We start from the raw sequence: 23582 nt of genomic DNA on the forward strand, positions 1-23582 counted from the left end.
CTCCCCCCCCCCCACCCCCACCCCCGGCATTAAAGGCGATTTTGCTGAGTCAGCACTTTTGAGCTCCTAGTAAGGACCAGTTCCTCCAGTAAGGATCAGTGCTCCCAGTAAGGACCAGCGTTCCGAGTCACGCCTCTCCCAGTAAAGCCCAGTGCCCCCAGTAAGTCCATTTCCCCCAGTCTGGATCCTCCCAGTAGAGCCCAGCGCCCCCAGTCCCAGTAAAGGAGGGATCCCAGTAAGGGGGTCTCACTAAGGGAAGGGTCCCAGTAAGAGGGTTCCCATTAAGTTGGGGGTCCCAGTAAGGGCGGGATGGGTCCCAGTAAGGTGATTCCCAGTAAGGGGGGGGTCTAGCTCCAGGGAGGTCCCAGTGTGGGATCCCAGTAAGAGGGGGGGCGTCCCAGTAAGGGGCTGTCTCCATTGATTTGGGGTCCCAGTAAGGGGGCCTCCCAGTGATGGGGTCCAGTGGGGGGGTCCCCAGTAAGAGGGTTCCCTGTGTGTCCCAGTCAGACCCTGAGGATGATGAGGCCAAAGCGGCGATGGGGGCGGCTCAAGCCCGGGAAGCCCCCCGCCCCACAACTGCCCCCCAACTGCTCCCCCTGGCCCCACAACTGCCCTCCCCACCTCCCCAGGATCCTCCAAACTGTGCCCCCCCGCGACCTGGGGACCCCCAACCCCCACCCTGAGGCCCCAGTCACCCCCCCTCCAGGCCCCAAATGGGACCCACGGGGGGGGGCGGGGGGGGGGGGGGAAGGGCACTGGGACCCCCTAAATCCCCCCCATGGACCTACAGGGCGGGGGGGCACTAGGACCCCGCCCCATTTTGAGGTCACCCCTCCATTTTTAAGCTCTGTCTGTTCATTAACAAAAAGCTGAACTCCCCCCTCCCCCTCATTAATTAAGACGTGGGTACAAAAGAAATGATAACTTTAATGAGTGGGGAGTGGGGGGGTCACAGGGCCCGGGGGGGGCGGAAGGCCTGGGGAGGGAGGGGCGAGCAGTGAGACGCCTCAAAATCCTGGAGGTGCTGCTGGGCCTGAGGGGGGGAGAGGGGGAAAGGGGAGAGGGGAAAAGGGGGGAAAGGGGAGAGGGGAAAAGGGGAGAAGGGAAAAGGGGAAAGGGGAAAAGGGGGAAAGGGGAAAAGGGGGAGAGGGGAAAAGGGGAGAAGGGAAAAGGGGAGAAGGGAAAAGGGGGAGAGGGGAAAAGGGGGAGAGGGGAAAAGGGGAGAGGGGAAAAGGGGGAGAGGGGAAAAGAGGAGCGGGAAAAGGGGGAAAAGGGGAAAGGGAAAAAGGGGAGGGGGGAAAGGGGAGGGGGGAAAGGGGAAAGGGGGGAGAAGATAAATGGGGGGAGGGAGAAGAAATGGGGCAAAGGGGGAGGGGCAGATGAGGAAATGAAAGAGAAAAAACAGGGGGTCAGGCCCTGCGCGGCCCCCCCCCTGCGCCCCCATTTCCAACACCCCCCCCACGAGGGGCAAAGAGGGGGTTGGGGTCTCACCAGGAAAAGCGCCAACTGCCGCCGCTGCTCCGGGTGCAGCTCCTCACCTTGGGAGGAAAGGGTAATGGGGGGGGGGGGTCCTGACCCATAAGCTGCCCCACAGACCCCCCCAAAGCCCCATGGGCTGCCCCACAGCCCCCCTCAGGTGCCCCACAGGTTCACCCATAGCCCCCCCATGGACAACCCCCCCTGCCTGGCTGCCCCATAGCTCTCATTGTCCCACAGCCACCCCCCTGCCCCATAGGCTGCCCCATAGCCCTTCTCCAGCCCCTCCACCCCCCAAGCTGCCCCACAGCCTGCCTTGCCCCATAACTTGCCCCACACTTCCCTCCCAGCTCCCCGAGCCCCATAACCAACTGAGGCTGCCCCATAGACTGCCCCCAGCCCCCCCCCATAAGCTGCCCCACAGGTCCCCTGCCCCATAGGCTGCCCCACAGCGCCCCAGCTGCCCCACAGCCCCCCAGCTGCCCCACGGCGCCTCACCCAGGCCCCACGGGAACTGGGGGTCTCGGTCCCCAGCGAAGGCGCTCAGCGTCTCGCGGCACCAGCGCTCATCCATGGGGCAGCGGGCGGCCACCGCGCCTGTGCCCCACACATGGGGGTCAGAGAGCTACAGACCCCCCTACAGATCCCCTGTGCCCCACACATTGGGGTCGGAGCCCCACAAACCCCCCCACGCCCTTCCTGTGCTTCACACGTGCAAATCAGTCTCTCACATCCCGCCCCACATCTGGGAGTCAGGGCCCCACATTCCGCCCCACATCCCGCCCCACACATGGGAGTGAAGAGCTCCACGTCCCACCGTACGCATGGGGGTCAGAGCCCCTATGCCTCACATACGAGGGTCAGAACCCCACACGTGTGGGTCAGAGCCCTACAGACCTCCTACACATTCCCTCTACCCCACATCTTCCTTCTGCCCCACACGTGGGGGTCAGAGCCCCACGTCCCACTCCACACACGGTCGTCAGGGCCCCGCATCCCGCCCCCCATCCCATCCCACACATGGGGGTCAGAGCCCCGTGTCCCGCCCCACACGTGTGGGTCGCAGGGGCCTCACTCTGCTCGGCCGGGGCCGCCTCCAGCCACTCACGGACCACAGCCGCGCCCTCGCCCGCCATCACCCGGGGGTACCTGGAGGAGACAGCGGCCCCACGCGCTCGCACCCACGCCCCACGGCTGCCCCACGGCTGCCCCACACACCATTTCTCATCCCCTCAAACACCCTTTTCTGCCACCACACCCTTTTTTGCTCCCTCAAACCTCCTCTCACTCCCTCAAACCCCCATTTCTGCCCCCCTCCCACCCCCAGACCCCTTCTTATCCCCTACACTCCTTTTTACCCCCCCGAACTCCCATTTCTACCCCCCAGACCCCCGTAGCCTCAGCTTTTACCCCCCCAAACCCCCATTTCTGCCCCCCTCAGACCCATTTTTACCCCCCCCAGACCCCTTTTCTGCCCCCCCCAGATCCCACTATACCCCCCCAGATCCCCAGTTCTGGTCCTGCCGTCTCCGTTTTTATGCCCCACTCTCCCATTGCTGCCCCCCAAACCCCATTTCTGCCCCCTGAGTCTCCTTTTTATTCCCCTCAGACTCTTTTTTACCTCCCCAAACCCCTTTTTACTCCTCAGGCCCCTTTTTTACCCACCCAAACCCTTGATTTTGCCCCCCCTATCCTTTCTCACGACCCCTCTGACCCCAAAACCCCCTTTCTACTCCCCTTACCCCCATTTCTTTTCCTCTAGGCTCCTTTTTACACCCCCAGACAACCATTTCTGTCCCCCCCGGACCCTTTCTACCCTCCTAGACCCCCCCTTTTCACCGGCCGGCCCCCCCCTTTTGCCCCCCCCTCACCGGTGCCTCAGCAGCCGCAGCAGCAGTTCATTGCCGCAGTTGGAGCCGATGTCGTCGGGAGTCCTGGGGGGCAAAAACAGGGGGGCCTCAGTCGGAGGCGGGCAAAAGGGGGTTTGGGGGAGACCGCAAATTTTGTGGGGGGCAGGGGTTCAAGAATTCCCTATTTTGGGGTCCTGGGTTTCGAGAGGTCCCCATTTTGGGGGTCTGAAAGATTCAAGAATTCCTCATTTTGGGGGTCCCAGGGGTTCAATGGGTCCCCATTTTGGGGGTCTCGTGGTTTGGGGGTCCTCGGTTTGCAGGTCCTAGGGCTTGGGGAGTCCCCATTTCAGGGGTCCCCATTTAGGGAGTCCCAGAAGTTCAAAAACTCCGCTTTTTAGGGATCCCAGAGTTTGGGGTGGCCCAGGCTTTAGGGAGCCCTAAGGAGTCAAGGGATACTCATTTTCAGGCTTCTGAAATATAGGGGGTCCCCATTTCAGGGGTCCCAGGGGTTTGGGGGAGCCTCCATTTTAGGGGGGCCCCAGAGTTTGGGGGGGTTCCAGGGTTTGAAGCGATTCCAAGGTTTGAGAGGAGGCCCCATTTCAGGGGTCTCAAGGTTTAGAGGGTCCCCATTTTGGGGGTTCAGAGATTTTGGAATCCCATGGTTTGTGGGTCCCCCATTTAGAGGTCCCTGAAGTTAAAGAAATCCCCGGTTTTGGAGTCCTGGGGTTCAAAGTGTCCCCCATTTGAGGGTCCCAGAGCTTGGGGGGGGATCCCAGAGCTTTGGAGGGGTCCCCATTTTTGTGGGGACGCCGTTCCGGGCACCCACGTGGTGGTGATGATCTCGTCCCTCGTTCTCCTCACCAGCAGCACCGGCCCCTGGTACCTGGCGGGGGGGCACAGAAAAGGGGGGGCTGGGGGGGTCCACAAAGCAACCCCCACCCCCCCATGGGACCTCAAAACTGGGGGGGGATCCCCAAAAGGGAGGAGGACCCCGATACCTGCAGAGCTGCTCCCCGTTGTTGAGGTTCAAATGTTCCCGCACCGTCCGCGTCACCAGATTACCTGGGTAATGCGGGGTTAATGGGGGGGTGTCCCAAAGAGTTTTGGGGGTCCCCAGGGGGTTTCGGGGGTCCTAGAGCGGTATGGAAGGGGGGGGATGGTTCTGGAGGGTTTTCGGGTCTTGGGGCAGGGCGGGGAGGGAGAGAGTATCCCAGAGGGTTTTTTGGGTGGGGGTCAGTGGTTCCGGAGAGTTTGGGGGACCTGAGGGGGAAGTCTGGGGGTGTTGAGGAGATCCCAGGGGGTTTGGGGGCGATCTGAGAGCGTCATGGGGAGTTTTAGGGGGGGTCTCAGAGGGTTTTTGGGGGGTTCTGGAGGGTTTGGTGGTTCTGGGGGGGTTTAGGGGTCTCAAAGGATTTGCGGGTGGACGCAGAGGGTTTTGGGGTCTGGGGGGAGGGTTGGGGGGGGTCCCAAAGAGTTTTTGGGGGTCCCCAGAGGGGGTTGGGGGTCCTAGAGGATTTTTTTTTTGGGGGGGACAGGGTGATTCTGAAGGGTTTGGGGGTCCTGGGGGGGATTGGGTGCGTCCCAGAGAGTTTGCGGGGAGGGCAGAGGGTTTTGGGGTCCAAGAGGTTTGGGGGAGTTCCCATTTTTGAGATGCCCCCGTTTTTGGGGTGACCCACAGCAGCACTTCAGAATTCTGTGGGATTGGAAGCATTTTGGGGGGGGAACTGGGGGGATTCGGGGCGGAGGGGGGAGAATGACAGAGGTTTGGGGGGGTCCCAGGGGAAGTTGAGGGAGGTTTTGGGGTGCCCCCGTTTTCGGGGTGACTCACTCCAGCTCCGCGGCAACACTTTGAGCGCGAGGGGCAGGACATCGTCAAAAGAGGCGTCGAGGACGAGCGCCCCCAACTCGGGGTACGACATGGCCGCCCAGGTGGCTGCGGGGAAAGGAGAGGAGAAAGGGGGGTCAAGGGGATCCCCAGAGTCCAGGGGGAACCCCAAAATGTGTGAGAGGACCCCTTCTTCCCCTCCATCACATGCCTTGAGGTACAAAAAGGCCACCCGTGTGGAGAGATCGGAGAATGAGAGGGGAACCCCCAAAGCGTGAGAAGACCCCTTTTTCCTTCTCGTCGCACAACTTTGGGTACAACACATAAAGGAGGAGGTTCAGCAAGGGCCCAAAGCAGGGGGGGGCCCCGAAATGGGGGCAGAGATGGGGGGGACACTCCAGAGTGGAGAATAGAATCCCAGAATGGGGGGGAACCCCCAAATGGGAAGGGAAATCCTCAAAGTGTGAGCGGACCCCTTCTTCCCCCCCCATGCCTTGGGGTACAAAATGGCTGTCCACAATGGGGGGAAACAAAGGGGGTTCGGGGGGTCCCCAAAGCAGGGGGGGACACCAAAATGGGGGGAGGAAGGGGGGGACACCCCAGAGTCGAGGGGGGAATCCCTAAATGGGAGAGAGATCCCAAAATGAGAGGGGGACCCTTCTTCCCCCCCAATATGTGCCTTGGGGTACAAAATGTGCGAAGTGCTCCCAGTGCCCCCCAAAGCCCCTCCCACTGCCCCCCAAAGTCGCTCCAGTGCCTCCCAGTACTCCCCAGTCCCTCCAAAGCCCCTCTCAGTGCCTCCCAGTCACCCCAAACCCCCCACCCAGTCCCTCCCAGTGCTCACCAGCAAAATCACTGATAAACCACGCATAGTGGATGCTCTGCCCCCAGTCTCTCCCAGTGCCCCCCAAAGCCACTCCAGTGACCCCAGTCTTTCCCCGTCCTTCCCACTGCCCTCCAAAGCCCTTCCCAGTGCCCCCCCAATCACCCACAACCTCCCCAAGTCTCTCCCAGTGCCTCCCAGTGTCCCCCAAAATCACTCCAGTGCCCCCCAAATCCCCATCAGCGCCCCCAAATCTCTCCCAGTCACCCCAGTGCTCTCCTCAGCGCCTCCCGGTTCCTCCGTGTCCCCCAAAGTCACTCTAGTACCCTCCCAGTGCCTCCCAGTACTGACCAGTGAAGCCGCCGATGGACCAAGCGTAGACGACGATGCGTTGGGGGGGGAAGCGCAGGCGCTGCAGCGCGAATCGCAGCACCACGTCCATGGCGTTGGCCTCGCTCTGCGGCAGCGGCACCCCCTGCAACACAGGGGGGTCAGGGAGGGCCCCAAAACCTGGAAACTGGGTTGGGGGGGGCAAAACCCAGGATGGCGGGGGCGAAAACCCTGAGGGACCCCAGAACAACTGGGGATTGAGGAGGGCAAACTGGGAGAGGACCCAGAAATATTGGGGGGCCCAAATCCAAAGGGAGGTCTCCAAAATCCAGGGGGGGACCTCAAACCCCAAGGGACCCCAAAACAACTGCAGATTCTGGGGGGGCAAACTGCGAGGAGACCTAGAAACAGGGGGGGAGGCAAAACCCGGGAAGGGTGAGGGAGCCCCAAAATCTGTGGCGGGGGTGGGCTCAAACCCTGAGGAACCCCAGAACTGGGGACTGGGGGGCGGCAAACTGGGAGCAAACTCAGAAATATGGCGAGGCCCAAATCCAGGGAGAGCCCCAAAACATGGGTGAGTACCCCCAAAGCCATCGGGGGGGGGGGTCAGGGGAGACCCCCAAAACACTTCCCTTTCCTTCAAATGCAAAGGAGCTGTCAGGGGGAACCCCCAAAACGCCTTTCCCCCCCACAAACACTTCTCCTCCCCAAAATGCCATGGGGCAGTCGGGGGGACCCCAAAACCCAGGGGGGGGACCCTAAAACCGTTGGGGTCGGGGGTCAGGACTCACGGTGCTGCCGAAGAATCCAGGGTGATTCCAGCCCAGGACAGAGTAACCGGCTAAGGAGGGGGGAGCAAAACAGGGGGGATCACCCCCACTCTGGGTCCCCAGAGCCCCCCCAGAACTGGGGGGAGCAAAACAAAGATTTCCCCCCAAAAAATGGAGAAATCAAAGCCAAATCCCATCAAAAACAAAGGAAAAAACCACACCCCTACCCCCCCAAATTTAACATGGCTGAGCCCGCCCCCCCCCCCCCCAGCCCTGCTGTGTGCCAGAACGATCCATGGGGCTGAGGGGGGGGAAATGGGGGGCCTGAGGGGGGCTCTGTGGGGCTGGAAGGGGGATATGGGGGGGCTTTGTAGGGCTGGGGGGGGTCTCCATGGGGCTGGAGGGGGGACATGGGGGGAATATGGGGACGGTTCCATGGGGCTGGGGGGGTCTCTGTGGGGCTGCAGGAGGATATGGGGGGGGCCAGGGGGGGCTCTGTGGGGCTGGGGCGCCCCATGGGGTGCATGATGGGCTCTCTTGGGCACAAAGGGGGTGTTCTGTGGGGCAGAGAGTGCTCTATGGGGCACAAGTGGGGGCCTATATGGGGCTTTCTATGGGGCGGGGGGGCACTGGGGGTGTTCCTATGGGGCAAAGAACCTCTATGGGGCTGATAAGAGTCCCTATTGGCCAAAAGCTCTATGGGGCAGAATCTATAGGGTAAAGAAGCGCCTGCAAAGACTTCTATAGGGCAAAATCAAATCTTTGTGGGGGTTGGGGGTCTCTATGGGGCAAACAGATCCCTATAAAGAAGTCTCTGTGGGGCAGAGCCTCTATGGGGTGGGTCCCTATAGCTCTCTGTAAAACAAACTTTCTATGGGGCACGACACTATCTATGAGGCAATGCCTCTATGGGGCAAAGGAGTCTCTATGGGGCACGGGGGCCCTGGGCAGGGTTTCTATGGGGCAGCAGGATCTCCGTGGGGCAGGGGTGGCTCCATGGAGTACAGGAGTTTCTATGCGGTGGCAGCACCTATGGAGCAAAGTCTCTATGGGGCAGAGTCTCTATGGGGCAACGACGCTATGGACCAGGACGAACTGTGTGAGATATGGGTGTCCCAATGGAGCACAAGAAATCTCTATGGGGCCAGGAAGTCTCTATGGGGCACAGAATCAATGGCACAAAGGAGGACTCCACAGAGCAGTGTCTCTACGGGGCAAGCAGGTTTTCTATGGGGCAGCGGATCGCTATGGGGCCGGCAGGTCTCCATAGAGCAAAGATATTCCATGGGGCAGAGAATCACTATAGGGTATGGGGCTGCCATGGGGCACGGTCTCCATGGGGCAGGGGACCGCTATGGGGCAGCGGGCTGCTATAGGGCAGGGAGTCGCTGTGGGGCAGGTGTGTGGGTCCGCACCCTCCAGGGGGGTGCAGAGGCACCCGACCTCGTAGAAGCCGGCGTTGCCCTCGCAGCAAATGACCTGCGGGGGAAATTGAGGGGAGTCACAGCCCCCCCAGCCCCACAGACACCCCCCAGCCCCACAGAACCCCCCTGCAGCCCCTCAGAAACCCCCTTACAGCAACCCCCCCCCCGGACTCCAAACCCCACAGATCCCCTTAACCCCTCAGACACCCCCTCCCAGCCCCCACCTAAGCTTCCCCCCCAGCCCCACAGAATCCCCCACAGCACCCCTCCCCACAACCCCCAGCCCCACAACCCCTCTCCCAGCTCCATAGACCCCCCCCAGCCTCGTACAACTCCCCTTAAAAGCTCACTCCAGCCTCATGGCCCCCCGCCCCCCTCACAGCCCCAGAGACATCCCCCTACCCTCTCCCCAACCCCACAGATGCCCCATAGACCCCCCCCAGCCCCATAGCCCCCCCAGACCAAGGTGCTGCCCCGGGGGTCGCTGCCTCCACGCCGGTCGATGAACATGGTGTCGATCTCGTTGCCATCGCACGCCAGAAGCTTCGCCCGCTGCCCGTCAAACTGGGGGGGCAGGAGGGGTTTTGGGGGGCTCAGGGTGGGAGTTCCGACCTCAAGATCTATTCTTGGGAGGCTCAGGGGCTGTTTTGGGGGCTCAGGGTGGGGTTTGGGGGGGTCAACATGGGTGTTTTGGGGGGCTCAGGGGCTGTTTTAGGGCTCAAGGTTCAGTTTAGGAAACTCAGCATTGTTTTGGGGCTCAAGGTGGGGATTTAGGAATCTCATGGCTGCTGTGGGGGATCACAGGGCTATTTTGGGGCACTCAGGGCTGTTCTGGGGGCTCTCAGATGCATTTTGGGGAGTCTCAAAAGAATTTTTTGGAGTCTCACTAATAGTCTTGACTGCTCAGGACTCGTTTTAAGGTTCTCAGAGCTGTTTTGCCGCACTCACTGCTGTTTCAAGGGTTCTCAACATTGATTTTTGGAATCTCAGAAACGGTTTTGAGCGCTCAGAGCTGATTTTAGAGATCTCAAGGCTGTTTTGGGGTACTCAGAGCTGATTCTGGGCATGGCAGGACTGTTTTGGGGGTCTCAGGATTGTTTTGGGGGAGCTCAAAGCTGTTTTCGCGGTCTCAAGACTGTTTTCTGGGGCTCTCAGGGCTGTTTTGGGGATCTCATCTTCTTAGCAAAGCACACCCAGCCCTGCAGCAGGGTGGGTCTTGGGGCTCAGGACTGTTTTGAGGGGGTCTCATGGGGCAGTTCAGGGCTCATAGTGCAGCACGAGGCTCTCAAGGCTGTTTTGGGTCTCTCAGGTATGTTTGGCAGAGATCTCAAGGCTGTTTTGGGGCTCCTGGTGCCGTCTGGGGGGCTCTCAGGGCTGTTTTAGGGTCTCACCTCCTCGACAAGGTGCGCCTGCCCCTGCAGCAGGGTGGGTTTGGGGGCTCTCAGGGCAGTTTGGGGGGTTCTCAGGGATGTTTGGGGGGTCCTTGGGCTGTTTTGGGGCTCTCGAGGAAGTTTTCAGGGCTCCTGGTGCCCTCTGGGGGTGTCCCGGGGCTGTCTGGGGGGTCTCACCTCCTCGACGAGGCGCGCCTGGCCCTGCAGCAGGGTGGGCAGCAGCGCTCGCTGCAGCAGCCGCACGGAGCCCGGGAAGAGCAGCCTCCGGCCCAGCGTCCGCGCCAGAATCAGCCTGGGGGGGGAAAGGGGGGGCAGATGGGGCCCCTCGGAGGCTCCACCCACTCCTTAGCCCCGCCCCTCTCACGTTAGCTGCATCCTCTCCCATAGCTCTGCCCTCCCATTAACCCCCTCCTTCCCTTGACCACACCCCCTTTCCATTTACCCCACCCCCTCCCCTGCCTCATTTGTCCCTGCCTCTCAAGCCAACCCCGCCTCTTTTTTATTAACCCCGCCTCTCTCCTATTGGCCACGCCCTTTCCCAGCGAGCCTCCCTCCCATGGCTCCACCCCCTCCCTTGGCCTCACCCCTCTCATCCCTAGTCCCGCGCCACACTTGTGCCCCGCCCCCTCTCCACTGGCCACACCCCTTTACCACCGACTCCACCCCTACACCGTTGGCCCCACCTCCTCCTCAGGCCTCTCACCCCCTTGCCCCGCCCCCTTCCCCTTCCCCTTGCCCCGCCCCCCTCACCTGCCGAGGCGCCCCGGGGCCCCCATCAGCCGCCCCCACCAGGGCTCGCGGGGTTCGGGGCGGGGGCGCAGCAGTGGCACCGAGCGGGACCCCCCCCTGCAATGGGACCAGGGGTCAGGGGGGTCCCGGGGGGGTCCCCGAGGCTCGCGCGGGGGGTCTCAGGGGGGGTCCCCAGGGTTGGGGAGGGCCTGAGGAGGGTCCAAGAGGCTCTCAGGGTTTACAGGGGTTCCCAGGGGGTTCCCCAAGGCTCACAAGAGGATCCTGAGGGGTCCCCAGATTTATATGGGGGTCGGGGGATATCTTCAGAAGTTCTCAGGGTCCTGGCAGGGCCCCCAAACTGTATCAGGCTCGGGGGTGCCCCTAGAGCTTGCGGGGGGGGGGGGGGGGGGGGGGGGCAGCGGGATCCCCAGTGTTTGGGGGGGATCCCAGGTGGGTCCCCAGGGTTATAGGGACCACTTGGGGAGGTCTGCAGGGTTGTGAGGATCCTGGGGAGGTCTCCAAGACTGATATGGGTGTCCTGGAGGGGTCTTAAGGGTTATGTGAGGGTCTCGAGGAGTACCCTGAGTTTGGAGGGGTCCCCAGAGTGGTCTCCAGGGTTGCGAAAGGAGTCCCCTGGGGCTCTCCAAGGCTTGTAGGGATCCCAGGAGGGTCCCGAGAGTTGTTGGGGGATCCCAGAAAAGTTTATAGGGTTAAAGCAGGGTTAAAGTGGGGTCCCCAAGACTCGAGGGGAGTCCCGGGGGGTCTCACCAGGCAGGGCCATCGCTATCCCAGCAGAAGTCGACAGGCCAGCTCCGGAAATCGAAAGAATAACGGTTCAGTTTGCGCTGGGGGGAGAAAAAGATGGGGTGAGACCCCCCCCCAAACGCACCAGGGGGGAGTTTCTGGGGTTTGGGGGGGGTCTCGGGGGGCCACCTTGCTCTCGGGGGTGCCCAGGCGGTGGCTCTGCTCCAACACTGAGATGAACTCCACGTACTGGGGGTTCGTCCAACGGCCGAGGCCTGGGGGGGCAAAGGGGTGAAAATAGGGGGGGAAATGGGGGGGAAACGGTGGGGGGAAGCGAAGAGAAATAAAGGGGAAATGGCGGGGAAGTGGGGGAGGAGGAAGGAGAAATAGGAAAAAATGGGGGGGAACGAGCAGAAATATGGGGGGGAAGTGGGGGAAATCAGGGAAGAAATAGCAGGGAAGGAAAGCAAAGTGGGGGAAAGAAGAAATAGAGGGAAATGGGGAAATAGAAGGGGAAGAGAAAGAAGGGGGGAATGGGGGAAAATGGGGGGGAATGGAAGGAGAAGAGAGGGAAATGGGGGAAATGGGGAGGAAAGTAAGAGAAATGAAGGGAATTGGGGAAAAAGGGGAAATAGGGGGAGAAATGGGGGAAAGGAAGGGAAAGGGGGGAAAACGGGGAAGAAATGGGGGAAATAGAAGGAGAAGGGGGAAATGGGGAAAGAAACAGGAGCAGAAACGGAAAAGAATGATGGAAAAATATAAGTAGAAGAACAAAAATAAATTTGAATGAGAAACAGTAAAACCAAAGGCGTGTGAAAAACGTGCAGACAAACAAACAGCACAAAATGCAAACAACAGAAAAAAATAAACCCGTAAGAACAAAAAAACGGGGGTGAAAGGGGGGTGGGGGAGGAAGGAAATGGGGGCAACAAAACTGGGGGTGCTGTAGGGCAGCGGGGGGCAGGGCCGCGGCCCCTCACCTCGCAGGCAGGCGACCCCCGCCAGCAGCAGCGCCACAGCGCCGGCGCAGTGCGACAGCGGCACCACCCGTGACAGGGTCAGCAGCCCTGGGAGGGGCACGGTGGTCACTGCCACAGCCACCCTGTTCTGGGCCCCCCCTCAATCTGCCCGTCAGCACCCTCTTCCCCCCCGGACCACCACCAGGACCCCCAAAAACAGCTCAACCCCCCTCCCCAGGAATAAACCCTAACCCTCCCCACCAAGGACCAGAACAGACACCCCCCCCGGGGTCCCCCCAAACCCCAGAGCCCCACCCTTGGGGCTCCCTAAACCCCAGAACCCCCCCTTTGTGTTGATGGAACCCCCCAAACCCCAGAGACCCCCCCCGTGGGGCCCAGCGAACCCCAGAGACCCCCCATTGGCCCCCAAAACTAGCCCAAGCACCCCTCTGTACCAGAACACCCCCCCCAGTGACAGTTTCTTGCCCCCCACCCCCCATCTGCCCCTCCCATACCCCCAACCACCCCCCAGGGCCCCCCAAACCAGCCCAGGCCCCCCAGAACCACCCCCCCACCCTTCCTCCCCCCAGTTGCCGCCCCACCTTTTCGATACAGGTAGAAGATGGCGAGGGGGGAAACATAGTACGAGAGCGACCAGAGCACCGAGGCCTAGGGGCACACTGGGTCAGGGGGGGCCTGCGGGGGGCCCTCAAGTCTGGGGGGGCCCTAAAGGGGGGTCCTGGGTTGGGGGGGGGGTCTAAGGGCCTGCGGGGGGCACGTAGGGACATGGGGGGGGGGGGGGGTGTCACAGTGAAGGAGAAGGAGACAAGTGACCCCCTGCTTCTTGGGGGGAAGGGGGGGGGGGGGGGCAGGGCCCTCCAGATTTGGAGGGACACACAAACCCCGACCCCCCCTCACCAGCGCCAGGACGCTGTCTGTGTGCTTCTCCAGTGCCCGCGGCTGGTAGTAAGAGTCCTGGGGGAGGGGGGGCACTATTTTACACTCCCTATTCCCTCCCTCACTTTCCACACCCCGCTGCCCCCCTATTTCACACCTCCCATTCCCATTCCCTCCCCCTCATTTTGCACCCCCTGTTCCCTCTCCTCATTTTACACCTCCCGCTGCCCCCCCAGCTCCCCTCCCTTCACCCAGAGCACCCCCCGCTCCAAATTCCCCTCCCCCCCTCCGTTACCATGGACACCCCTCGCACCCCCATCACCACGGAGCCCCCATGTCGCCCCCCCAACCCCAAAATACACCCCCAAATGCCCCCCCCCATTCACCCTCCCCCCTCCATCCCTCCCCCTCCCAACTACTCCCCCCCGCTCACCCAGCCCGCGTCCCCGCGCTCCCCCCGCGCCCCCCCCGCCCCTCGGGCCCGATACACCCGGTAGAGCCGCGGGCCCAAGACGCAGCTCAGCAGCAGCGCCATGGCGGGGGCGGGGTGGCCGGACGAGACTTCCGGGAGAGAGGGCGGGACTTCCGGTCGGAGGGGGGGCGGGGCCTGTTGTAGAGGCGGGACCTTGAGGAGAAAGGGGCGGGGCCAGGAGGGGTATCAAGGGAAGAGGCGGAGACTCAATGGAAGATGGGGCGGGGCCTTGGGGAGAGGGCGGGACCTCGGCAGAAAGCCCCACGGGGCAGGGCTGATATTCGAAGAGCCGTAGCCTTTTGAGGGGCGTAGCCTGGGGTTTGTGCGGTGGGCGGGGCTTCGAGCGAGTGGGCGTGGCAAAGGGATAAGCGGGAGCGAGGCCTCGAGGAGCTAGGCTGTGCGAGGGGCGGGGCTACGAGTGAGGGGGCGTGGTCTCATACGGCAAGGGGGCGTGGCTTTGCGAGATAGGCGAGGCCACGCCTCCCGTGAGCGAGGAGGCGGGGTCTCGGTTCGCGTGATCCCGTGATTGACGGGTCTCGTCTTCGGGTCATGTGACCCGCGATGGGCGGGGCTTAAGGGCGCGCCCGCGCTTCCATAGCAACGGGGGGGGCAACATGGCGGCGTTACTGTGGCAACAGGAGGGGCGGAACCCCTCAAGTACCCCCAAATCAGCGCAAAATGACCCCAAAATGGTCCCAAAGGGCCCCCAAAATGCGTCAAATTAACCCAAATCGGTGCAAAACGCCTCCTAAAACTGCTAGATGCCCCAAAACGCCCACAAATCCCCCCCAAAGGCCCCAAACTCCCCCAAATTGCCCAAATCGCTCAAACCAGCCAAATCTGACCTCAAACGCTCCAAACCAACCTAAAACGAGCCCCAAACACCACAAACTAACCATAAAATGGCCTGTAACGTCCCCAAATCACCATAAATTGCCCCTAAACCAGCCAGAGAGTCCCCAAATTGCCCCCAAAAAGGCATAAAACCACCCTAAAAGGTCACAAACTGGTCAAAACCAGCCCACAAACTGCTCAAGTCACCCCCAAAACCACTCAAATTGCCCCAAAACCACCTAAATTGTCCCCCAAACCAGGCGGTAACGCTGCAAAACACCAGTCCCACCCCAAATGCCCCCTGATCCACCTCAATTTACCCTAAAACACCTAAAAATGCCCCAAAATGCCTCCAAAGCAGCTCATTGTCCCCAAAATTGCCTTTGACAGTCCAAAAATAGCCCCAAAATACCCCAAATTGGTCGAAATCATCCCCCGAAACCACCAGAAATCCCCCAAAATTGTCCTAAGACTGCTAAAATTGTCCCCAAAGCAGCCTGAAATCCCCCAAATCCACCTAAACCGCCCCCAAAATGCTCCAAATCAACTTAAAACTGCCCTGAAACAACACAAAATGCCCTAAAATACCCCAACCCTACCCCAACTGCCTCAAACCCCCAAACCAGCCCAATGCCCCCAACACAGTCTAAATCACTCCCAAAATAAATAAACTTATAAATACCCTAACTTACAAATACCCTAAAATACCCCAAAATGTCCTATAATATCCCAACCTCACTTTAACTGTCCCAATGCCCCAAATCAGTCCAAATCACAACTAAACCAGCAAGAAATGCTCCCAAATTGCTCAAAAAGCAGCCTGAAATGCCCCCCACAATGCCCCAAAATGCTCCAATTCACCTTAAAACCAGCCCAAGACACTCCAAAATATCCTAAAACACACAACCCCGCTTTAACTGCCCCAAACCAATCCACATCACTTCCAAAACAGACAAGAAAGACCCCAAATTGCCCCAAAACTACCAAAATCGCCCCCAAAGCCAACTAAGTTACCCCCAAAATGCTCTGAATCAACTCCAAACCAGCCCAAAACACCCCAAAACATCCCAAGCCCCCCCCAAATCAGACTCCTAGGGTCCCTCTCCCCCATCTCTGGGAGTGCCTCCCCTCAAAAAAACATTGTTTTTCTCCACTTCCTTGTATCTTTTCATCTTTTTGGGTCAAATCCATGGGAAATAAAACAACAAAGGCAGAAGAAAACAATTTCAGGGGCGTTTTGGGGGGCCCCCCCGTCTCAGCGAATGGTTTTGACGGGGCTCTTGAAGTTGCTGGCGGCCTGGAGCTGCAACTGGTATGCCATGGGGTGGATCTTAAAGCCGTAGAGCCTATGAAAAGGAAGCGTCATCAGTAGGTTCCAGAGACAACAACGGACCAGAAATGGATTTTGGGATGCAGGAAAGAAAGGGGGAGGTCTGACCTGGGTACAAACTGGTTGGCGGGGCGCTTGGGGCGATATTCAGGGTGAACCATGAAAAGCATGTGGGGGAAACCGGTGCCGAAATAGGCGCCATCGGTGTGGTGGTGCCGCGAAGACTTGGGGGTGTAGACGTCCATGCATTTGGGGCAATAAAGCTTCACCATTGCCTCCCCGGGGATGTCCGACAGCCCTGGGTGGGCAAAAAGCGGGGGGAAGGGGTTGGGGGTTAAAAAGCTCCCCCAGACGCCCCCCAGTGCCCCTACGTCCCCCCCCCAAGCCCCTCCAGACCCCTAAGAGCCCCCCAGGACCCCCCAAAAGCCTCACTGGCCACATCCAAAGCCCCCCCAGGACCCCCACAAGGCCTCCCCCAAACACCTCATAAACCCCCTCAGACACCCCATAAGCCCCCTTGGTCACTTCCAAAGCCCCTCCAGACCCCCCAAAGCCCCCCAGCCTCCTCCAAAGGCCCCCCTCGGACTCCTCAAAAGCCCCCTCAATCACCTCCAAAGCTCCCCTGGACCCCTATAACCCCCCAGGTACCTCCAAAGTCCCCCAAGACCCCTCCAAAACCCCCCCAGGATCCCAAAAAGCCCCCCAGTGCCCCCCAAAAGCCTCCTCAGTCACCTCCGAAGCTCCCCCAAACCCCCAAAAGCCCCCCCCCAACCCCCTCAAACACCACCACCCCCTCACCAATGGGCAGCATGGGCTGGTTCTCGCAGTAGACGCGGGGACAGTACCCGAAGTCCCCCTGTTGGTATTTTTCCAGCTGGGGGGGGCAGAAATGGATCAGAGGGGGGCCCCAAACCGCGGGAGAAGTCCCGGGAGGGGGTCACGCACCATTTGTGCAATGCCACGGTTGGTGAGGATGTAGCGGGCGTGAATGAGGCCGTAGAGCATCTCGGCCGCCTGCTCGATCAGGTCGCTCTGGTTGGGGTTGTCCTCAAGTTCCTCATCTGGGGGGGGGGCAAAGGGGGGTCAAAACAGAGCCAGAATCCATCCCGAGAGCCCCAACCAACCCAAACCAGCCCCGATCTGGACGGGAATCCACCCAAAACTAGCCCCAAACGCCCCCAGAACCACCCAAAACGTCCCAATCCAAGCAGAATCCACTCAAAACCAGCCCAAAACACCCGAAAGCAGCTCAGAATTCCATAGAAACAACCCCAAATTCACCCAAAACCAGCCTAAAATGTCCTAATCCAGGAAGGAATCCACCTAAAGACAGCCCCAAACACCCCAATCCACACAAAATTCACTCAAAACCAGGCCAAAATGCCCCAATCCAAACAAAATCCACCCAAAATCAGTCCCAACCCCCTGATCCAGGCAGAATCTGCCCCAAACCAGCCCCAAACGCCCCGAGTTCGGAAGGAATCTACTCAAAACCAGCCCAAAGTGCCCCAACCCAGAAAAGAATCAACCCAAAACCAGCTCAAAATGCCCCAATCCAGACAGAATGTATACAAAAACAGCCTCAAATGCTCAAATCCGGGTAGAAACTACCCACAATCAGCCCAAAGTCCCCCAATCCAAGAAAAAAATCCCCCCAAAATTGGTCTCAACTGCCCCAATCCAGGCACAATCTATTCAAAACTACTCCAAAATGCTGTAACGTGGAAAAAAATACATCTATAGCCAACCTAAAATGTTCCAACCCAAATAGGATCCCCCAAAACCCAGTCCAAAATGCCCCAAAACAGCGCAAAATGCCCCAATGCAAACAGGAATCGCCCCTAAAGAGCCTGAGACGCCCCCAGGCAGGCGGGAACATCCCTAAATCCCCCCAAATGCCCTGGCCAGCAGGGAATTCCCCTGAAACCAACCCAAAGTGGCCCAATCCACACAGGAATCCCCCCAAACACCCCCAAAGGAACCCAAAACAGCCTAAAATATCCCAGATTACTTAAAATTGGCCTCAAATCAGCCCAAAGCTCCACAAAAGCAGCCACAAAAGACCCAGAATATCCCAAGAAATCTCTAACAGAGCCAAAAATGGCTCCAAATGCCTCTAACCATCCCCAAACCGCCCGAAAATCGGACCAGAACTGACATCAAAGCTTCTTGGGGGACCCCAGACGCACCCAAACCTTCTCAAATGGCTCCAAATGCCCCTCAAACCTTCTCAGGGGCCCCCAAGATCTTCTCAGGGGGCCCCAAAGGCCCCTAAACACCTCAAAATGCCCTTGATCATCCCCCAAACCCTCTCAGATGTCCCCAAACAACCCCCCTCAAACCTTCTCGGATGGCCCCAAACCTCCCCAAATGCCTCCAAGACCTTCTCAGATGGCCCCATACGCCCCTCAAACCTTCTCGGGGGCCCCAAATGTCCCTAAACACCCCCAAGACCTTCTCACACATCCCCAAACACCTCCAAATGCCCTTGAACACCACCCAAACCCTCTCAGAGGTCCCCGAACGTCCCCAAACACCCCCAAGGCCTTCTCAGATGACCCCAAACCTCCCCAAGCGCTCCCCCAGACCTTCTCAGGGAGCCTCAAACCTCCCCAAACAACCCACACGGCCTCTCAGATGACCCCAAACACCCCCTAAAACTTCTCAGATGCCCCCAAATCCACCAAAACTTGTCAGATGCTCCCTAACAACCGCCAAGCGCCCTGAAGCACCCCCACACCGGGCTCGAGGTCGAGGATCATGTCGAGTGCCTGCCGGTAGTGCGGGACCTGCTCGTTGAGCCCCGTCAAGTTAAACTTGTCCTGGATGTAATCCTCGTCCACCTGCGGCACCCATGGAGACGGGGGGGTCACAAATGGCGGGGGGGAACGGGGCAAACGGGGTGAGGGGAAAGGGGGCAAATGGGGGGAACGGCCCCCACCTCGCAGAAGAATTCGTTGCCGCGGAGACCGCAGAACCAGGAGATCCAGGACACCTCCTCGGAGCTACTCATGGTGCCAGGGGGGCCAGGGGTGACCTGGGGGGGGGTAAACGGGGGAGGGGGACTGACCCCAATGGCCCCATTAGAACTCTCCCAGGACCCCAACAACCCCCCCATGACTCCTTGAAGGCCCCTTCTCAGTCCACCCAAACCCCTCAGGACCCCCCAAAACACTCTTGAACAGCCCCCCCCAAAACCCGCTCCCTGGCACCCCAAGCCCTCCCCAGGCCCCCCCAGGACCCCAAGTCCCCCCACTCAAGGCCCCCAGCACCCCTCAAAAGACCCTTGCGCCCCACCTAACCCCTCCCCAGCACCCCCAGACCCCAACAGCCCCATCAGAGCCCCCACAGGACCCCAATGCCCTCCCCAACCTCTCTGAGACCCCCCAAAAAACCTTTGGGCCCCACCCCCAATCCTTGCTGCTCGGCACCCCCCAACTCCACCCCAGACTCCCCAGGACACCAATGGTCCTATCAGGGCTCCTCCAGACCCTTAAAACAACCCCCCCCAGGACACCATCATCCCCTCCCCCAGACATCCTGAGGACCCCCTCTAATCCCCCCCAAGACCCTAATGTCCCCCCCAAACCACTCCAACGACCCCCCAAAAGACCCTTGACCCCCCCCAATCTCTTCTCAGCCCTTCAATGGCCCCATTAGGACCCCCAAAACTCTTAAAGCCCTCTCCATGCCCTGCTCCCAATACCCCCCCCAAAGCTCTCCCTGCACCCCTCAAACTCTTGAGCCCCCTCTGACCCCCCCCAAATCCTCGGCACCCCACAACCCCTTCCCAGGCCCCTAATACCCCCCCAAGCCCTTTCAAGCCCCCCCACAGCCACCACAATCCCTCCCCAGACCCTTAAGCCCCCCCCTCAGGACCCCAATGCCCCCCCCAAAGCCCTTGAAGCCCCCCCTCAGCCACCTCAAACCCCCCGCACTCCAATGACGCCACCAGCCCCTCAAAAACCCCACAAAACACCCTTGAGCCCCCCCCAGCCCCGCTCCCTGTCACTTCAACTCCTCCCCGGATCCTTAAGCCCTCCCTCAGGACCTCAACGCCCCCTCCAGACCCTTTGAAGCCCCTCCTCAGCCCCCCAACCCTCCCAGGACTCCCAAAAAACCCCTTCAGTCTCCCTCAAACCCTCCCTAGGCCCCCAGGACTCCCCCAGGACGCCCGAGGACCCCTCCGAGACTCCCATGCCCGTCTGTCCCCCCCCTCAGACCCCTCAGCCCTCACCGCTCGCTCAGGGCCCGATCCCGCCCGATCTGCGCATGCGCCGCCGAGGAGCACGATGGGTGCGTGGCCCCGCCCCAACCATGCCCATAGAAGGTAAAACCACGCCCCTTCGTCCAAATCCCCTCCCTTAACCCAAGTCCCTCCCACTCGACCTCAAAACATCACCCACTCAGATTAAGCCACGCCCCCCCGCTTCCGGGGCCGCAGTGCACGCTGGGAGCTGTAGGCTAGGAGGACGCACAGCGCATGCGCACAGTCTTCAGCAGCGGCGCACCCCCATCTGCGCATGCGCTGCCCGCGCCCGCTCTGCTACGCGTCGCCTGCGTCTCTATGGTGAGCGCGGCCCTGACCCACAGCGGGCCTGACCCATAGGGCCGGGCCTGACCCACTGCGGCCCCAGCCTGGCCCCACATCGCCGTCCTGAACTCAGGGCTGCAGCCTTAGCCTTGCCCCATAGATCCACCCCAGGCCCCTGCTCCACTGTCCCATCCCTGCCCCATATCTCTGCCCACATACCTAGCTCTGCCCCACATTCCTGCCCCATAGCCTCATCTCTGCCCCACAGCCCCGCCCCATAGCCCCTTTCCTGCCCTATAGATCCGCCCCGGGCCCGTGCCCCACATCCCAGTATCCCCACAGCTCCGTCTCTGCCCCACAGCCTCATCCTGCCCCATAGATCCACCATGGGCCCCTGCCCCACATCCCAGCAGCCCCACAGCTCCATCTCTGCCGCACATCCCAGAGCCCCACATCCCCATCTCTGCCCAATAGCCCCCAGCCCTGCCCCACATCTCTGCCCCACAACCCCATCCCTGCACCATAGGTCCACCCCGGGCCCCAGCCCCACATTCCCCATCTCTGCCCCACAGTCCCATCTCTGCCCCACATCCCTGCCCCACATCGCCCCACATCTCCCCCCAACCTGTCTCCCTCCAGCGCTGCCCTCCGCCCCCCATCGCCTTCCAGCAGGCTCGGGACCCCGGGGGGGGCTGGGAGAGCGGCCGCCTGCGCCCCACAGCCCCCCCCGACCCCCCACCGGACCCCTCCCCGGTTCCCCCCCCGGACCCCGGCACTGCCGCCCGCAGCTTCTACGAGAGCCTCGTGTGGGAGGGGGGCTCGGAGCCCCCCCCGGAGTGAGTGACCCCCCCAGTTGCCCCCCTTCCCATTTGCTCTTCCCTCCCCATTTACACCCCCTGTTTGCCCCCTCTCCTCCATTTACCCCCTCTCCATTTACCTCTCCTCATTTGCCCCCCCATTCTCAATTGCCCCTCCCCATTGAACCCCCTACTCCCCATCTGCCCCCTCCTCTCCTGTTTGCCCCCCTCACCATCTGCTCCTCCCTATTCGCCCCCTTACCCCTCCCCATCTGCCCCCTCTTTATCTGCCCTCCCCTATTTGCCCCTTTACTTCTTCTCATTTACTTCTCTTTCCACATTTACTGCCTTTTACTCCCTAATTCTGTGGTTTTGTCTCCCTCCGCCTTTATCTTTTCTATTTCTGCCCCCACCCCCCATTTCTGCCCCATTTACCCTCTCTTTTTGCCCCCATTTCTGCCCCCATTTACTTTCTCTCTCTTCTTGCCCCCCCAATTTACCCCCCATTACCGCCTAACTCTCTCTTTTTGTCCCTCCCCCTTTATCCCCCCCCTTTCTGCCCTCGCCCCCCATTTCTGCCCCCATTTACCCCCTCTCTCTTTTTGACCCCCCCCCATTTGCCCCCCCTTACCTCCCTAACTCTCTTTTTTTGCCCCCCACAGCCCCCCCGCCCCCCATTTCTGCCCCACCTGCCGCTCCCCGTTCCGGGACCCCCCCCACCTCCACATCACCTCCACCTCCCACCTTCTGGCCCTGAGGGAGGGGGCGCCCCCCCCCTCGCCCCCCCTCCCCAAATTCCACCTTCCTCCCTCCAATTTGGGGTTCCGGATGCTGCTGCGGGGGGGCTGGGAGGGGGGGGGCCTGGGAAAGGGGGGTCAGGGCACCCCCAACCCCATCCCCACGCGGCTCAAACGCGACCGGGGGGGGTTGGGTTGGGGGGAGGACGGGGGTCCCCCCCGCGTCACCCACTTTGGCCCTGGGGATGTTGGGGCTGTAGCCTGGAACCCCCCCCGGCGGGGAAAAAGGGGGGGGAAAGGGGGTGAAGGGGGAAAACGGGGGGCGGGGGTTCGGGCCCCCCGTTCCGAGGAGGCCGAGAGGATCTGGGAGCGGCGCCTGCGGGCGTATATGAGGGACTGAGGCCCCCCCTGGACCCCCGACCCCCCTCAAACACCCCCATCTCCTCCCTGGGCCCCCCCCAAACACCCCAAACACCCCCAAAATAGCCCCCAGGCCCCCCAACACCCCCCAAAATAGCCCCCAGGCACCCACCAAGCACCCACAAACTCGCTCTGACCCCCCAAAATTCCCCTTGGACCCCCCCAAACTCCCCCAGACCCCCTCAAACTCCTGCAGACCCCCCCAAAGCTCCCTCAGATCTCCTCAGCCCCCCCCTCCCCCCCCCCGCAGACCCCATCAGGACCCCCAAACCCCCCAAACTCATTCTGGGCCCCTCCAGACCCCCACAACCCTCCCCTGATCTTCTCAGACCCCTCCAAACCCACTCCCGGGCACCCCCAAAGTCCCCCCCATGCCCCCCAAACCCTTCCCCGTGCCCCCCCCCCCCCCCACTTCGGACCTCTCCCTGGAGGATTTGGGGTGAAAAACACCATTTCCAGCCCTTCAGTGAGTCTGGGGGGTGGGGCACGGTTGGGTTCCTCTGGGGGAGGACCCTGCCCCACGGCGCTGGGGACCCCAAATGGGGGGTGGGAGAGGCAGATATGGGGCAGCTAGGAGGCAGATATGGGGCAGCTGGGGAGCAGTTGGAGGGCAGATGTGGGGCTGGGGAGCAGCTGAGGGGCAGATATGGGGTGGGGGGCCAGATATGGGGCAGTTGGGGGGCAGTTGTGGGGCAGATATGGGGCAGTGGGTGGGCTGGGGGGTAGATATGGGGCTGGGGGGCACTTGGGGGGGCAGGTATGAGGCAGAGGGGGCAGATGTGGGGCAGATATGGGGCAGTGGGTGGGCTGGGGAGCAGGTATGGAGTGGGGGGGCAGATATGGGGCTGGAGAAGTAGTTGGGGGGAATATATGGGACCATAACCGCTGTGCCCCTCCCCGAGCAGCTTGGACACCCCCCAGGAGCACCGTGGGCCCCCCAAAAGTGCCACGGACCCCCCGGAATCACCTGGGACCCCCCCCGGAGCCACCATGGACCCCCCCAAACTGCCTTGGAGCCCCCCAAAACAGCCATGGACCCCACAAAAATGGCTTGTCTCCCCACCCGAATGAGGTTGGACCCCTCCAAAAGACTGTGACCCCCCAAACTGCCTTGGATCCCCCCCAAAACAGCCTTAGATCCCCCCAAAATGGTCTAGCCCCCTCCAAACTGCTGGGGGGCCCCCAAAGAGACTGTGCCCCCCCAAAATCAGCTTGGATGCTCCCCACAAGGACAGTGCAC

General features: G+C 61.1%; 2 protein-coding genes across 4 annotated transcripts; both read right to left on the bottom strand.

Annotated features, from left to right (window-relative positions):
• Nucleotides 1–923: 923 nt before the first annotated feature.
• ABHD16A (abhydrolase domain containing 16A, phospholipase) lies at nt 924–13774 on the bottom strand. Of its 3 annotated transcripts, XM_054052131.1 has the most exons (20): nt 13652–13774; nt 13240–13296; nt 12924–12990; nt 12343–12429; nt 11552–11637; nt 11387–11463; nt 10640–10735; nt 10067–10181; nt 8961–9062; nt 8490–8553; nt 7096–7145; nt 6326–6449; nt 5155–5259; nt 4325–4388; nt 4153–4209; nt 3348–3410; nt 2552–2625; nt 1975–2073; nt 1492–1538; nt 924–1033 (listed from the first exon to the last, which is right to left on the bottom strand). In XM_054052131.1, exons 1-20 carry the CDS (start codon nt 13751–13753, stop codon nt 950–952), a joined length of 1620 nt encoding a protein of 539 aa, XP_053908106.1. In that variant the 5' UTR covers nt 13754–13774; the 3' UTR covers nt 924–949. The 3 variants fall into 3 exon arrangements, with proteins under 3 accessions (XP_053908106.1, XP_053908108.1, XP_053908107.1); XM_054052133.1 differs by lacking the exon at nt 10640–10735; XM_054052132.1 differs by lacking the exon at nt 4153–4209.
• Nucleotides 13775–15682: 1908 nt separating this feature from the next.
• CSNK2B (casein kinase 2 beta) lies at nt 15683–20143 on the bottom strand. The gene is made up of 7 exons (XM_054051982.1): nt 20092–20143; nt 18796–18891; nt 18595–18697; nt 16800–16915; nt 16653–16728; nt 15963–16152; nt 15683–15870 (listed from the first exon to the last, which is right to left on the bottom strand). The coding sequence occupies exons 2-7, from the start codon at nt 18865–18867 to the stop codon at nt 15780–15782; spliced, it is 648 nt and encodes a 215-aa protein (XP_053907957.1). The 5' UTR covers nt 18868–18891; nt 20092–20143; the 3' UTR covers nt 15683–15779.
• Nucleotides 20144–23582: the final 3439 nt, after the last annotated feature.

This window comes from Cuculus canorus, chromosome 31, assembly GCF_017976375.1.
Source record: "Cuculus canorus isolate bCucCan1 chromosome 31, bCucCan1.pri, whole genome shotgun sequence".
Classification (NCBI taxonomy): Eukaryota; Metazoa; Chordata; class Aves; order Cuculiformes; family Cuculidae; genus Cuculus; species Cuculus canorus.